The sequence below is a fragment of the Carettochelys insculpta genome, chromosome 20 (genome assembly GCF_033958435.1).
Source record: "Carettochelys insculpta isolate YL-2023 chromosome 20, ASM3395843v1, whole genome shotgun sequence".
Classification (NCBI taxonomy): Eukaryota; Metazoa; Chordata; order Testudines; family Carettochelyidae; genus Carettochelys; species Carettochelys insculpta.
The window spans coordinates 11771846-11788855 of record NC_134156.1 but is presented as its reverse complement, the minus strand read 5'-3'; the positions used below and the strand labels follow the sequence as shown (position 1 = coordinate 11788855).

Genomic DNA, 17010 nt, shown 5'->3' with positions numbered 1-17010 from the left:
CCATGTACGTTACCAATATGACTATTCAGCAATTACTAAACTTAAATTGATTATTGTTGATTAACATATGAACAAAGCAAATGAAATAGATGTTTTGAAGGTTTTAATTTTTATTATATACAGTGCTGTTTGTCAGTCAATTTCATCCAAAGGGACTTTTTGATTAATAGGTAGTTAGAACAGTGGTTCTCAACCAGGGGTATATGTACCCTGGGGGTACTAAGAGGTCTTCCAGGGGTACATCTACTCATCTAGCTTGCCTAGTTTTACAACAGGCTTACATATAAAGCATTATCAAAGTTGGTACAGATTTCATATGATGACTTGTTTGTGCAGTTCTGTATTTTACATGCCCAGATTTAAATACAATATTTATATTTTAATTCATTTATTTTATAGTTTTATGGTAAGCATGAAAAGCAGAGCAATTTGTCAGTAACAGTGCATTACCACATTTTTTGTATTTCAAGGTCTGATTTTGGAAGCAAGTAGTTTTCAAAAGTGAGGTGAAACTTTGATCTTGCATTCTCCCATCCGACTCCTGAAAGGCTGTGCTTCTCTGGAAAGGTTGAGAACCACTGCTCTGTAATAAACAGGCAACTTTTCAGAAAACGTATGCAGAAGTTCTAGAACACTAAACACACTAGTAACACTACACTGCAGTACAACTTGTTCTCATACAGTAGAACAAATGTGTTGCAATGGTAAAAAAGAAATTGTGTATCTGAAAATTATAGGTACTGGGGTAGTTTTATTTTTGAAAAAAGGGTACTTCATGAAAAAAAGTTGGAAACAGTGAGTTAGAAGGATTTATTGATACGCAAGTTACTTCTTTATACAATTTAAGTTTGGAGAGTAGGGGGGAGGTGATACAATCTACATTTTAAAGTGTTTTGATTTATTGGTTGCAGTGTTGCTGTGGCAGCCACAATTGGTCCCAAAAAAATGAAGTGTGAGTGAGACAATATGTTCTATTGTTCCAACTTCAGTTTATGAGAGGAAAAGTTTTCAAGCTCCATAGAAAAGCAGAGGTCAAAAGTTAGTCTCTCGCCAATGGCAGCTGGTCCAATGATAGATATTACCTCACCCACTTGGTCTCCCTCTTGTTTTAATAGGTATTTTTTAGTCTAGTGAGTGAACATTGCACCACAATGATACTAAAGCCTAAATCTTTCTCATCATGGCCTCCCACTGTCCATTCTTAGAGGAAAGAGCATCTTTGCAGGCAGGCTTGCAAACCTAGTGAGGAGGGCTTTAAACTAGGTTCATTGGGAGAAGGTGATACAAGCCCTGAGGTAAGTGGGGAAGGAGGAGGGAACAACCAAGCGGGTTTCCTGGGTGAAGAGGAGAAAGTGGGCCAATCAGCCCCTTCTCTAAGATGCTTGTACACTAATGCCAGAAGCCTGGGGAACAAGCAGGAAGAATTAGAGGCCCTGGCACAGTCAAAGAAGTATGAGGTGGTTGGAATAATGGAGACTTGGTGGGACGATTCACATAACTGGAGCACAGTCATGGAAGGTTAGAAACTGTTTAGGAAGGACAGACGGGGAGAAAAGGAGGAGGAGTTGCACTGTATGTGAGGGACCAGTATGATTGCTCAGAGCTCCAGTAGAAGGAGGGAGAAAATCCAGTTGAGTGTCTTTGGGTTAAGCTTAAAGGCAGAAGTAACAGAGGAGATGTTGTAGTTGGTGTTTGCTATAGACCGCCAGATCAGGGAGATGAGGTAGACGAGGCTTTCTTCAGGCAGCTAAGTGAAGCTTCCAAATCACAGGCCCTGGTTCTCATGGGAGACTTTAATCATCCAGACATTTGTTGGAAGACCAATACAGCAGCACACAGACAATTCAGGAAGTTTTTGGAGAATGTTGGGGATAACTTCTTCGTACGAGTGCTGAAGGAACCGACCAGGGCCCATGCGCAACTTGACTTGCTGCTCACAAACAGGGAAGAACTAGTAGGAGAAATAGAAGTGGGTGGCATCCTGGGCTGCAGCGACAATGAGATCGTAGATTTCAGGATCCGGACAACAGGAAGAAAGGTGAGCAGTAACATACAGACCTTTGATTTCAAAAGAGCAGACTTTGACTCCCTGAGAGAACTGTTGAGCAGGATTCCTTGGGAAATGAAGATGAAGGAGAAAAGAGTTCAAGAGAACTGGCAGCATTTTAAAGAAGTCTTACTGAAGGCACAGGAACAAACCATCTTATTCCCCTTTTTATAGATGGGCACTATAGTTGCCTTTTTCCAGTCTTCTGGAATCTCTCCTGTTTCCCATGATTTTCCAAAGATGATAGCTAATGGCTCAGATAACTCCTCCATTAAGTCCTTGAGTACTCTAGGATGCATTTCATCAGGCCTTGGTGACTTGCAGACATCTAACTTTCGTTAGTGATTTGTAACTTGTTCTTTTTTATCTTATCTTCTAAACCTACCCCTTTTCCACTAGCATTAACTATGTTAGGCATTCCTTCTTCAGACTTCTCGGCGAAGACCGAAACAAAAAAGTTATTAAGCATCTCTGCCATTTACAAGTTTCCCCTTAACTGTTTCTTCCTCCTCACTGAGCAATGGGCCTACCCTATCCCTTGGTCTTCCTCTTGCTTTTAATGTATTTATAAAAAGTCTTCTTGTTTTCCTTTATGCCTGGAGCTAATTTGAGCTCATTGTGTGCCTTTGCCTTTCTAATCTTGCCCTTGCATTCCTGTGTTGTTTGCCTATATTCATCCTTCATAATTTGTCCTGGTTTCCATTTTTTATAGGATTCCTTTTTTATTTTGAGAGCACGCAAGATCTCCTGGTTAAGCCAAGGTGGTCTTTTGCCATATTTTCTTTCTTTCCTGCACAGAGGAATAGCTTGCTTTTGGGCCCTTAATAATGTCCCTTTGAAAAACTGCCAACTCTCCTCTTTTGTTTTTCCCCTCAGTCTTGCTTCCCATGGGACCCTACCTACCAGCTTTCTGAGTTTACCAAAATCCACCTTCCTCAAATCCATTGTCTCTATTTTGCTGTTATCCCTTCTACCCTTCCTTAAAATTGTGAACTCTATGATTTCATGATCACTTTCACTCAATCTGCCTTCAACTTTCAGATTCTCAATCAGTTCCTCCCTATTTGTTAAAATCAAATCTAGGACAGCTTCCTCCCGGTAGATTTTTCAACCTTCTGAAATCAAAAGCTGCCTCCAATGCAGTCCAAGAACTTATTGGATAGTCTGTGTGTCACCATGTTATTTTCCCAACATAAATCTGGATAGTTGAAGTCCCCCATCACCACCAAATCCTGGGCCCTGGATGATTTTGTTAGTTGTTTAAAAAAGGCCTCATCCACCTCTTCCATGTGGGTAGGTAGCCTGTAGTAGACTCCTAGCAGGACATCACCCTTGTTTTTTACCCCTTTTGGCTTAATCCAGAGGCTCTCAACACATCTGTTTCCTATGTCCATCTCCACCTCAGTCCAAGTGTGTACATTTTTAATATACAAGGCAATACCTCCTCCCTTTTTCCTGTCTATCCTTCCTGGGCAAACTGTACCCTTCCGTAACAACATTCCAATCATGTGTATTATCCCACAAAGTTCCTGTGATGCCAACAATGTCATAGTTGTATTTATTTATTAGCACTTACAGTTCTTCCTGCTTATTACCCATACTTCTTGCATTTGTATATAGGCATCTAAGATATTAATTTGATCTTGCCTCCCAGTTTTGCCCTGACCCTCCTTTTACTCTGCCATTATAGCCCATGCTCCCTCCCATTTCCAACCCATCTCCCAGGTCTCCATCTCATCTACTTGCCTGTGGACTTTGCTCCCCTGTCCCTGTCAAACCTAGTTTAAAGCCCTCCTCAGCAGGTTAGCCAATCTGTGTCCAAAAAGGGTCTTCCCTCTCCTTGAAAGGTGAACGCCATTTCTTAACAGGGAAATATTTAGTCAGCTTAAACTCAGAAAGGATGCATACAAGATGGAAACATGGACAGTTGACTAAGGAGGAGTATAAACTTATGGCTGGAGAATGCCAGGCAGCAATCAGGAAAGCGAAAGCACAATTGGAACTGCAGAAGGCCAGGGATATGAAGAGTAACAAGAAGAGTTTCTCCAGGCATGTTAACAATAAACAGGTTATCAGAGGTGGTGTGGGGCCATTACTGGATGAGTGAGGTAGCCTAGTGACAGATGATGTAGGAAAAGCTGAAGTACTCAATGCTTTTTTTGCCTCAGTCTTCATAGACAAAGTCAACTTCCACATGACGGTCCTAGACAATACAGTATGGGAAGGTGGAGGGCAGGCATCTATGGGGAAAGAACAAGTTCTGAGCTATCTAGGAAAACTAGATGTACACAAATCCATGGGTCTGGATTTAATGCACCCGTGGGTATTGAGGGAATTGGCAGATGTCATTGCTGAACCTTTGGCCATTATCTTTGAAGACTCTTGGAGACTGGAGGAAATACTGGATGACTGGAAAAAGGCAAACGTAGTGCCCACCTTTAAAAAACGGAAAGAAGGACTATCCAGGGAACTGTAGACCTTACCTCAATCGCTGAGAAAATAATGGAGGGGATCCTCAAAGAATCCATTTTGGAGCACTTGGAAGAGGGGAAAGTGATCAAAAGTAGCCGACATGATTTCACCAGAGGCAAGTCGTGCCTGACTAATCTGATTAGCTTCTATGATGAGGTAACAGGCTCTGTGGACATGGGGAAGTCAGTGGATGTAATATAACTTGACTTCAGCAAAGCTTTTGACAGTCTCCCACAACATTCTTGTCCATAAGTTAAGGAAATATGGATTGGATCCTTGGACTATAAGATGGGTAGAAAGCTGGCTGGCCCAACAGGTAGTGGTCAATGGCTCAATATCTGGATGGTGGTTGGTTTCAAGCAGCGTGCCACAAGGCTCGGTTCTGGGGCCGGTGTTGTTCAACATCTTTATTAATGACCTGAATGAGGGACTGGATTGCAACCTCAGTAAGTTTGCAGATGACACAAAACTAGGGGGAGAGGTAGTGGAGAGAAAATCCAGAGTGACCTGGATAAACTGGAGGACTGGGCCAAAAGAAATCTGATGCAGTTCAACAAGCAGTAGTGTTGAGTCCTGCACGTGGGGCGGAAGAATCCCAAACATTGTTATCGGCTGGGGACTGACTGGATCAGCAGCAGTATGACAGAAAGGGACGTAGGGGTTATGGTGGATGAAAGGCTGGATATGAGTAAACAGTGTGCCCTTGTAGCCAAGAAAGCTAACGGCATACTGGGGTGCATGAGGAGGAGGATTTCGAGCAGATCTAGAGAAGTAGTTATTCCCCTCTATTTGGCAGTGGTGAGGCCACATCTGGAATATTGTGTCCAGTTTTGGGCCCCCCAGTATAAAAAGGATGTGGTTTACTGGAGCAGGTTCAGCAGAGGGCAACAAAAATGATTAAGGGACTGGAGCACAAGACCTCTCAGGATAGGCTAAGGGATTTGGGTTTCTTTAGTTTGCAGAAGAGAAGACTTAGGGGTGATTTAATAGCAGCCTTCACCTTCCTGAAGGGGAGCTCAAAAGAGGATGGTGAGAAACTGTTCTCAGTGGTATCAGATGGAAGAACAAGGAGTAATGGTCTGAAGTTGAAGAGGGAGAGGTGTAGGTTAGATGTTAGGAAAAACTACTTCACCAGGAGGGTGGTGAAGCATTGGAATGTGTTGCCTAGAGAGGTGGTGGATTCTCCATCCATCGAGGTTTTTAAGTCCTGGCTTGACAAGGTCCTGGCTGGGATGACTTAGTAGGGGTTGATCCTGCTTGAAGCAGGGGGCTAGACTAGATGACCTCCTGAGGTCCCTTCCAGCCCTATGATTCTGTGATTCTTTATCTCCTTGAAGAGGGGGATGAAATTGAATATCAGTATTTTTTCCTGTGCGAAATGGAACACATTTTTGGCAAGGATTTTCACAGGAAAAGTTTTCCATTTTTCAGCCAGCTCTCTTTAGTAACAGTGGCTCATTCCACACTATGGCTACATCTACACAACAGCCTAAACTCGAAATAAGCTACATAGCGCAAATGGCATAGCTTATTACGAGTGTAGTTTGAAATAGGCTATTTCGGCATTTGACGTTGTCTAAGCATCACCCAATGTTGAAATAAAGCACTATTGCGAAACATCCCTTACTCCTTCTGTAATGAGAGCTACAGGGATGCCGAAATACTGCACCCATTATTTCGGAAAAATAGTTCAAAATGACGGGCACATGTGAAAGAGACAGAGTTATCCCAATATAGCTCCGCCATGTAGACATAACCTGTGATAGCTAGTAGGGTTGAAAGTTCACCTCCAGCCCACGTTAAAACAGGATTTTTTTTTAATTAAATATACTGTTTGGGATTAATCTTGGAACAACTTGAGCAGGTGGAAGAGAAGGTGCGTGTTCTGGGATATAAGAGCAAGCAGCTGGGAACAGACACCAATTGGAAGCACTAGTAGATATGCAGGGGTTTCAAACTAATAATGTGGCCAGATGTCCCAGTAATTTGGGGCTTTGTCTTATATATGCAATTATACACCCAACCTCCCCCCCACAAAATCAAACATGTCCCAGTTTTTCAGGCTTGCTGTCTGATCACCCTAAATGCCAATGTTTCTCTGGATTAGCATGTATTACAGGAAAAAGCGATTCATTATATAATGGTGGATAAATTAACTAGTCAGCCAATTTCCCATCAGGTCAATCCTGTTAATTCATCCATGCATAGATGTCCACTGATCACCTGTAATTTGAGCCCAGACAATTGGCAGACTCTAGATCTCCGTTACAATTTCCCTTCACTTGACCTGTTAATCTTGATCCCATGGATTTCTCACCATTTCTCCAAGTTGTTCTCACTGGGGATTGCACTTACAAAAGAAAGATTAATTTGTTTCCTTATCTTTGCTTTATTCCATCTGGCTGGTCTTGTACTTACAGTTTGGTTCATTAGCTCAACAAAGCTGTCCTCAGTAACTCAGGGACTTACTATACAAGAAAAGCCCATCTCAAGCAGATTTCATGACCTATTTCCTCATGAATTCACTTTCTGCTCCTGGAGTGAATGCCAGTAAATGAAATCAGAATATATGCTGCTGATTTTAAAAGTGTCAATAAGGGCACAGTCCCTGTGGCTAAGGTGTTATAAAAATTCAGTAACATCACAAGCTGGTGACTAATGAGCCTGAAACCTCTGGTTGCTGTTTAGTGAAAACTCTCATTAATTTTTACAAGACCTTTAGAAAACGTGCCACAATAGGATGGTTAATGCTTCCTCCAACTCTGCTGGCTGTCAGAGTTCAGAAGATGACTTCATCGCCTACTTTAGGACTGTCTTCCTTCCTCCTTTCAGGTTGTTTCTTGTTGTTTTGCATAAAAATTACCTACTTGTGGCAGTTGTAAAAAGGTCAGCAATCCAGGGGAGGGGGAAAACAGTCAAAACTAAACACTTTTATCAACCATTCTGACCCTCACATTCAGGGGGTTTTGTTTTCCTTTGCTTTGCTTTGGATGGTTAAATGAGAGCTGTAAATGGTAAAGCAGTATGCTAAGCTGTATGAAAGCTCATCCAGTACACTTGTGGTGGAGCAAGAGGATGCCTTTACTGAACATGTATGTGCAGGTTGGGTGTTTTTTTCTTTATGCAAATCAGGGCAGCAAGATCAGACATTTGCATGACTGCAAAATGCACAATAAGGCACCATACTGGAAAAAGGAATGTCTGAATACTCACAATGTTTATTTCTCAAGTTATGATTAAAGAGGATGTAATCGTGTAAGCTATGCTTGATTTAGAAATGAATACCATAAATTTGATTGCTGCTGGCATGTGTATCAATGTGCATACTGTAAGTTCGTTGTAAACAAAGTATTCAATTTATTATTTTTAATAGATGCATTATAAAAAGCAGGTAGCTCTTGCTATACCCATCTTTGCTACTGAATCCTTGCACAACTGGGTCACTAAGCATTCCATTTGTCATGATCTAATTCCAGCTGGTGTGAATCTGAAGTAACAACTTTGACTCAAGATTTTCACTAGTGTCACTAAAAGCACAATGTCACATAGTAGTTTTTACTTTTAAAATCAGAGTTTAAACCTGAATTCCCAATTTCAGAGAATATTGCACATTTTCTATGCTGATTGTAGGTCCAAGTGTTCAGCGATTCTGAATTCTGATTCTAAAATATAAATTGCTAGCTCAGGCCTCTTCCACTGCCAGTTTGACCTCTAGCTAGATGAATCCACTACCCAAACTTTCTACTTTAAGTCAGCAGAGGCCATTAGGACAGTCTGAGCTATAGAAGTGCCATTGAAGAATGCTTCATGACCTGATCATTTCTCCCAGTCCCTGGCGAGCTCCCCCTTCATAAATCCCATTTTCTATGGATTTGCAAAAGGGACACAGATTTAGATTTAAATGAGATGTGACCATTTATTAAAAATCTGTTATAATTACCTAATACACATCACACTCTGTGCCTGGCATTATAGATCACACCAATCAGCATACAGTGAATCACACTAAGTTCATTCAGGATGTAAAAATTATTTTAATACCATGAAGGTATTTTGCTTTTGTTATTGCCAGTGGATTTTTTTTTCTCCCATTCAGTTTTAAGTCATGTTTGCCTTCTGCGGACCTAGGGTTTAAATTCCAAATGCGAGGTTGCTGTGCTTTTAAAAATGCTGGAGCAGTGGCACTAATTTTTCAGTCTTGGTTGCCTAAAGCCACGCACCTCAGTGGATTGCCTGATTGTCAGAGGTTCTGAATACCTCCAATTCCTTTGCTCCCATTGGGAGCAAAGGAAATTCATCACCACTTATCTGTATTGCAGTAGTATCAGATCCGAGGCCTTTGTGCTGTGCACCATCCAGACATATAGGAAGAGAGATCATTCCCTTCTCTGAGCACCTGGCAATCTAAAATACAGATTTTTAAATTTAGAGAAGATACAACCAAGTTGATGAAACAAGTTGTAGAAACAAGGGAAAACAAGTGTCCATAATGACAGGTGCCTAACTCTGGACAACAAATTTGGAAAATGTCGACTAATGACATTATTGTATTGAATTTTAGACATGTTTAAGCAGCTGCACAGCACAACCTTTTCTGTCCTTTGTGCAAATATTTCAACCCGACAGCTCTGAATTTGAGTGGATGCTGAAGAGTACATATTACTTGATGCCTGGAGCAACTGCTGTTGTAGCAGGGAAATTATGCCAACCCCTGCAGCGCACTTCCTAGGTGGTAAATTCACTTAACAGCAATTTAGAAGACGACACCCTGGTGCTGTGCCAGCTTGAGCCAGATGGTCACTGAGATTATTAAAATCATGCATGTTACAAAAGCCTCTGAAGAATCACTTTCAGAAAGTTTTTACGAGCATGGTGGGGATCCTAATTAAAATAATCTCTGTGTGTGGGGGGGAGCACATGTAGGCAATACCCACTGTGATTCTCCACTGTTTAATCATAATTTTCCCCCCCACATCTCTTAGGTTCAACTAATCCACTATAACCACGAGTTGTATACAAATGTCACGGAGGCTGCAAAAAGTCCCAATGGCTTGGTGGTAGTTTCTATATTTATGAAAGTAAGTATTTAAATGTCATAAATATTATATACTGTTTAAATTATTGAGATTTTCCCATGAGCAGAGTTTTAGTATTAGTACTCATCATTGTTACTTGTATTGCATCATTGCCTGTTGCTTCAGTCAGAGAGCAAGACCCCATTATTTATTATTCATTAGGAAAGAGACTGACCCAGCCCCACAGAGCCTGGGAAACACACCAGGTGGAGGGAAATTATTGTGGGGAAGCCAAGGTGCAGTGAAGTCAGCGTATTTGATACAATAAGATGCAGTTATAATAGCTTATAATTTCACATTAAAATGCTCAGGGAAATTACTAATTCAGCAAATTTAAGGTATCCATGTGAATAGATGCAGACGTGAGTATATAAGTAAAATAAATCCTTTTCTTGTGGGGAGAGAGGACCTTTGCATTTTAGAGTAGTTATAAATTAACAAATGAGTTCCACTGCCAATGTTGTTTAAAACACCATAGATGGTGAAAACTGAAACTGTGCTGAAAATCTGATTGGCTTTTAATGTTTTGCATTTTGTACAGGTGTAAGAACATATGAATATTATCCTACATACCATCTATACTCCGCTACATCTGTTGTTACTACTCAGTGCTCACAGTTTATTCAGACTTTCTTGGTTACACTTTAGAATCCTCTTTTCTTCTTAAGTCAAGGAAGCAAGGCCTCCTTGCAGCAATACATGTGTTGTCCATTTGTATATCCTCCACCTTGCCTTAGTAAGTGTTGACTGAAAAACATTAACTGCTTCTACTAGGGAAGCAATGCTCTGATTTATTCTGCACCTCAGAGAATCTAGCCACTGTCCCTAGAAATGATATATGCAATCTTCTTTTATAAAAAAGTCCCTTTTAGCACTGTGATTTTAATTTTTAATGATCAAGCTTACTGTCTTAACACCAAACTCCTAACTAAAATATTTACTTCACCAGTTATCTTGGAAAGTTGGACATCTTTGCTGCCTTTTGTACAGCTCCAATATTTGATATATTTGTCAGAAAGGTCTTCTGGTTATCTCTTTCATCCCTGATGAATTGTACTGTGTGTGAGCCCAGAGAGTTAACGGTAGTATGTCCAAAAGAATAGAATTGCAGCATCTCCTGGACACTGCCTACAATTTTCAGTTCTGTGCAAATAACTTCATTGTTCCTGTATACTAATTAAACTGCACTCTTCACATAATGAATAACAGAAAGTGTAGACCCAGATTTGTTGTTTCCTTTCACACAGACACTTGGGTCTTTGTCTTCCATGCGTAGTGGCAAAGCATGTTTGCTTTCAAATGTTGGAGGCAGTGTAAACCATTCCCTGAAATGCTGGTTTAAATGCAGAGGTGTAAAACATTTTCACAGATAAAAACACTGAATACACCAGCACCTGTTCCATATACCACTCAATCAGCTATGGTTAAGGTGACCATCTGTCCCATTTTTTACCAGGACAGACCTTTATTTAAGCTGTTATTTAAGAAAATAGGCATATTGCCCTATATTTTGCAGGGCTCTTGTTCCCCAGCACCCAGTGTCTTCGGGAAGCAGCCTCCACTGCAGGTTGCTGCCTAATTCCCTGGTGCTCTGTGCCTTGAGGTGGCAGCTCCTGCTGTGGTGGAACTCCTCCATGGGGCAGCTGTACCATTCCCTGGCATACCACGATGACAGCCCCCTCTGCTGGCAAGCTCTGCCACAGGGTGGGTGCCTCATTCCCCAGGATCTCATGCCTTGGGGAGGCAGCTCCTGCTGCTGGGAAGCTCCTCCATGGCAGCCCCTGCTGCCAGGGATCCCTGCTTCAGGGCAGCTGCCGCATTCCCTGGTCCCCTCTGCCAAGATCCTGCAGAGTCCCTGTGTTCAGCATCTCCCCTCCAGGACTGGTGGAGCCCCTATGCTCCACTCCCTCCATTCACAAGGCTGTGGAGCCCCTATCTCCAGGCAATAGCCCCCATCGCCAAGGAGCCACGGAACCATGATATGGGACAGCAGCCCCCCATCCCCAGAAGCTGGTGTCCCATATTTGCCATAGGTCTCCCTAGCTGTGGCCCTTGCCAGCTCCTGTTATTGAGGCATGAGCTGATTTCTGGGGAGGCTGGGTGAATCCTGTGTTTGTTCTGTGTGGGGAAAGAAATCTGTGGAAACTCAGTGGCAAGGATTTCAGAGGTTGTCTGTTCCCCATAGGAACATAGGTCCAGAACAGAACCGCCCCCCGCCCAATGCTTGGCAGCTCTTTGGAGGTGGGTTCTGGCTCAAATGCATAATGCAGTGCTTTTTTGTTTTAAAATTAAAGAAAAAAAAGGAGGAGCTTGCACTCAGCTGGCTCCCTACCCTCCCTCCTCCACCCCAGCCAATGGGGCTGCTGGTACTCAGTACTGACAAGTACTGGCCCCTCAAAAAGCACCGGTTCTTCTTCGAGTGTCCCCGTGGGTGCTCCACAATAGATGTCGGGCTCGCCCGGCGCCGCAGATCGGATCTTCCAAGCAGTTTCTGCCGGACCGCGCATGCACCGGCGCGCGCCGCTCCCTTGCGCGCTCCTGGCCATGTGCGCGATCCGGTCCCCGCCAGTTCCTCTTAACCGCCATCGGCTGCGGACGGAATCCGAACTAGGCTAAGGCCAAGTAGCGTATTCAATGACTTTAACTGTTTTTCTTTAAAGTTTTTCAAGTACTTAGGCTACTGCAAGTTAGCCGGTTGTTATTTTTGCAAAAAAAAAAACAAAAACAAAAGCAATAAACAAACTACAAGCGGGACAGCTTCAATCCAGTCCCAGTAACAAGCGCCGGAGGCCAGGAGCATAGGGCCATCAGCCCTCCTGCTGCGGCAGGCCATCGGAAGGGGAAAACAGCACAGAGAAGGTGCTAAGTACCCGTTTAACAACTGAAAGACTCACCAACAATGTCCTCTTCAGGATTTAAAAAATGTGAGTCCTGCCGAGAGGCGATGCCAGCGTCCGATGGGCACAGTCTATGCATAAGGTGCCTTGGGGAGTCCCATGTTGCACAGAAATGCTCCTTCTGTGCTAAATTAACAGCCAGAGCAAGGAGAGACAGGGAGATGCGGCTTAAAATGCTGTTTTTTGATAAGGCCCTCCAGCCAGACGTGCCGGAGCGGCCGCAGCAGGAGGGACCCTCCGGGGCCCATAAAAGGAAAGCTGCCTCCCTCACCCCATCAGCGCAGAAACGGAGGAAAGTCTCCCCAGCCTGATCCCTGCTGGTAGCAACAGCGAGCGGGACGGGAGGAGCGAGCAGCCCCCAGCCGCAGCAACAGCTGATCGGCGGCGGCACGGAGAGCCACGTGGAAGCGGCTCAGCCTCCGATAATCAGCCAGCCGCCCCACACCGCAGGCAGGGTGGCGGCTAAACAAGCGCCGGTGCCGGCGGCACCGCAGGCAGCGGCACCAACCCCCGGGGAACCGGCGGTGCAGAGCGCGCAGGCACACAGCCTGCAGGCACCGAAGGACACCGCACGTGCGGCACCGCCTTCGAGCGTGCCGAGCACGGTGCGGACAGGGCCGGGATCCCCTGTGTGTCAGGGGGCGGAGTTACCTCCTCCAGGGAGGGGGAAGGCTGCACACAAGAGGAGGCATTGCAGCCCCTCTCCGGACAGGGCTGTGGAGTTGCTTTCTCACAGCCCTCTGCTTATGTTGCAGACTCCAACCAGAAGGCAGGGGTCCCCCCTAGCCTACCCGGAGCCCCCTTCTCCATTTTTGCAACCAGCCTCACCCTGGCTGGGACCACCTTCACCCTTCCTGGGGTTTGAACCGCTGGACTATTATGCAAAATCGCTGTCTCCAGTGTCTCGACGATCTCCCTCCCCCAGACGCAGAGGGTATGCACCAAGGGAGTGGTCTAGGTCACCTTCCCAAGAACAGTGCCTATACTGCCATGGTCGCCCCTACCACGCAGGGCATAGACACCATCGGCAATCTACTAGGGAAAGATCCCCACAGACGATCTCGTACCCCCGAGGGCAATTGCGACCGGGGACAGAGACTCAAGCATCTCAGGGGGGACTGGTTATGGAACCCCGAGATTTTCCCTTGCAAACCTCTAGCGAGAGGGTGTACCATCACCAGCAGGAACCGGAAGGGTCCAGAGAGACATACCCCATCGGTTCCTCGCTCTCCTCCCCGGACGAGGCTGCGGCCCCGGGGGACGTCCATCCTCCGGACGATCTCAAACAGTTTCAAGAGCTGTTTAAGAGGGTGGCCTTCACGCAAGGCATCCAGACAGCAGAGGTGCAAGAGAAACACCATAAACTCCTCAAAAATTTGAGACCTCCAGCCTCCTCCGGAGTAGCAATACCGCTTGATGAAGCGATCTTAGAGTCCGCCACTACGATATGGCAGACCCCTGCGACTATTCCGCCTGTCCAAAAGAGAGCGGATAAGAAATACTTCGTGCCGGCGAAGGGCATGGAGTTCCTGTTCAGCCACCCACAGCCAAATTCCTTGGTGGTGGAGTCGTCGCAACAAAGATCAAAGACATCTCAATTCAGGACAGGGGGACAGACAAAGATGCCAAGAAGCTAGAGCTGTTCGGCAGAAAGGTCTACTCCTCCTCCACTTTAACGTTGCGAATGGCAAATTACGCAGCACACTTAGCGAACCATAATTTCGACAACTATTCCAGGTTAACCTCCCTCATGGACTCGCTTCCAGAGGACAAAAAGCCGGTGCTCAAGGCCATAGTGCAAGAAGGCTACGCGGCCTCGAGGACGGGAGTTCAGATCGCCCTGGACGTTGCGGATACAGCAGCATGTTCCACAGCAACGCCCCTCCATACACAAAGAAAACGTACTAACCTCAACAAAGACGGTACCAGTACCAGCAACAGCACCCCCAGTACCACAGGGGTTACGAGCAAGGGCGACTTCAACAGCACCAGCAGTACAGAACTCCCAGGCGACGTTCACAACAGAGCCGTGCGTCCTTGGGGCAGGGCCAAAGGCCACAAGTTTGACATACAGATCCAGGGCTGCGCCATCACTACCATTGCACAAGGTCATCCGAAGCGACTATTCCACCATCGCCTCCGACCATTCTACGACTAGTGGCAAAGGATCACCACAGACAAATGGGTGCTGGAGATCATAGCCACAGGGTACGCCATCCCCTTCCAGTCGCTCCCACCGTCACGACCTCCACCCAAGCCCCACCTCCAGAAGGCCTCCCATGTAGCGAGGCTCAGGCAGGAGGTGGACCATCTCATGCTCATAGGGGCAGTGGAAAGAGTGCCGGAGCAACTGCAAGGGAAAGGATTCTACTCCAGGTACTTCCTCACGGAGAAAAAGACAGGAGGCTGGAGGCCCATCTTAGACCTTCGCGGCCTCAACAGGTACCTGCGCAAGCAACGTTTTCGGATGACCACAATCGCCTCCATCCTTACAGCACTGGACGATGGAGACTGGTTCACAGCCCTCGATTTACAAGATGCGTACTTCCACATAACTATCCATCCGGCTCACCGGCGATTCCTCCGGTTCATGGTAGGCAACGAACACTTCCAATACAAGGTCCTACCGTTTGGCCTCTCCTCGGACCCCAGAGTCTTCACCAAGACCTTGGCAGTGGTGTCAGCCTACCTGCACAGACAGGGGGTATTTATTTTCCCGTATCTGGACGACTGCCTGCTCAAAGGGGCCTCTAAGGGGGAGGTTCTGCACATGATACGCGTCACAGCAAACACGTTCTCTTCACTCGGCCTGGTTATCAATCTGGCAAAATCGAAAATAGACCCCACACAGGACATAGAGTTCATAGGGGCTCGCATAAACTCGGTTACAGCGAGAGTATATCTACCAGAGGCTCGCTTTCGGGCCATCGGTTCCCTCGTGCAGGTCCCTCCCTTCAGCCCTACGGTGCCGGTCTTGACGTGCTTGCAGCTGCTGGGCCACATGGCAGCGGCGACGTTCGTAGTACAGAACGCCAGGTTACACATGCGCAGCATGCAGCACTGGCTGGCGAGTGTATACAAACCGGCAGTACACACCGTTCACAGGGTGGTGTCGCCCACAGCCGGGGTGCGCAAATCCCTACAATGGTGGGTAAACCCCAGGAACCTGCTAACAGGGGTACCCTTCCACCAGCCGCAAATATCGGTTTTTCTCACTACAGATGCCTCCCTCATAGGGTGGGGAGCGCACATGGGCGAAGAGGTGACTCAAGGACTGTGGTCACCCACGGAACAGTCACTACACATAAATATACTGGAGCTCAGAGCAGTGTTCAACGCCTGCAGACACTTTCGAGACCACATACAAGGCAAAGTCGTCGGGATCAGTACAGACAATACCTCCACCATGTTTTATATAAACAGGCAAGGAGGAGCTCGATCCCGTGCCTTATGCGCGGAAGCAATCCGCTTATGGAACTGGTGCATCGCCAACAATATAATCTTGAAAGCCTCATACTTGCCGGGTGCGCACAATGTGAAGGCAGACCAGCTGAGCAGGCGTTTTGCACTCACTCACGAGTGGCAGATCCGTCCCAATCTGCTACGGCCGATTTTCCACGCATGGGGTTTTCCCCAAATAGACCTGTTTGCCACTCAGCACAACAAGAAGTGCCCACGATTCTGCTCCAGGGCAGGACTGGGATGGGGGTCCCTGGGGGACGCGTTCACGATCCCGTGGAGGGGCCCCCTGCTTTATGCGTTTCCTCCCACAGTGCTGATCCACAAAGTCTTGCAGAAAGCCAGGAGGGAAAGGGCCCGGATGATCCTGATAGTCCCAACGTGGGATCGACAACAATGGTTCCACCTACTCCTGCGCATGTCGGACCGTCCACCGATGCCTCTTCCGGTGGCGCCGGATCTGCTCACGCAAGCCCAGGGGTCCATAGTGCACCCGCACCCCCAAAGCCTGCAACTGCAAGCGTGGTTAATCCATGGCTCAGCTCCCTAGAGAGCACATGCACAGTGGAAGTACAGCAAGTCCTAGAAAGTAGCAGGAGGACTTCCACCAGGAAGACCTACAAGCAAAAATGGACTCGCTTCACGGCTTGGTGTTCTACCAAACAGCTGGCCCCCCTTTTGGTGCCTATACCTACAATACTAGAGTATTTACTGGACCTCAAGAGAGGAGGACTCTCGCTATCCTCGTTGAAGGTCCACCTTGCCGCCATCTCGGCATTCAGACATGAGGAGGAAGGGCACACGGTGTTCGCCCACCCTATGGTTACCAGGTTCCTCAAAGGGTTGGTAAACCTATAGCCCCCTCGGAAACCGATTCCACCTTCGTGGAACTTGGACCTGGTGCTTACCACGCTAATGGGACCACCGTTCGAGCCCTTGGCCACGGTTCTCCTCCGCCTCCCTACAGTAAAGACAACCTTTCTTCTTGCAATTACGTCAGCTCGTAGGGTGAGCGAGCTCGCGGCAGTCATGGCAACGCCACCCTGCACTGTTTTTTCCA

At 46.3% G+C, this 17010-nt stretch overlaps 1 protein-coding gene across 1 annotated transcript in view; it reads left to right on the top strand.

Annotated features, from left to right (window-relative positions):
* The window catches only part of CA10 (carbonic anhydrase 10), a 454392-nt gene that overhangs the window by 412335 nt on the left and 25047 nt on the right, over positions 1-17010 (top strand). The window contains exon 5 of the mRNA XM_075014587.1: positions 9502-9597. Within this exon, the coding sequence (XP_074870688.1) occupies positions 9502-9597 (96 nt within the window). The remainder of the gene's footprint in view (positions 1-9501; positions 9598-17010) is intronic.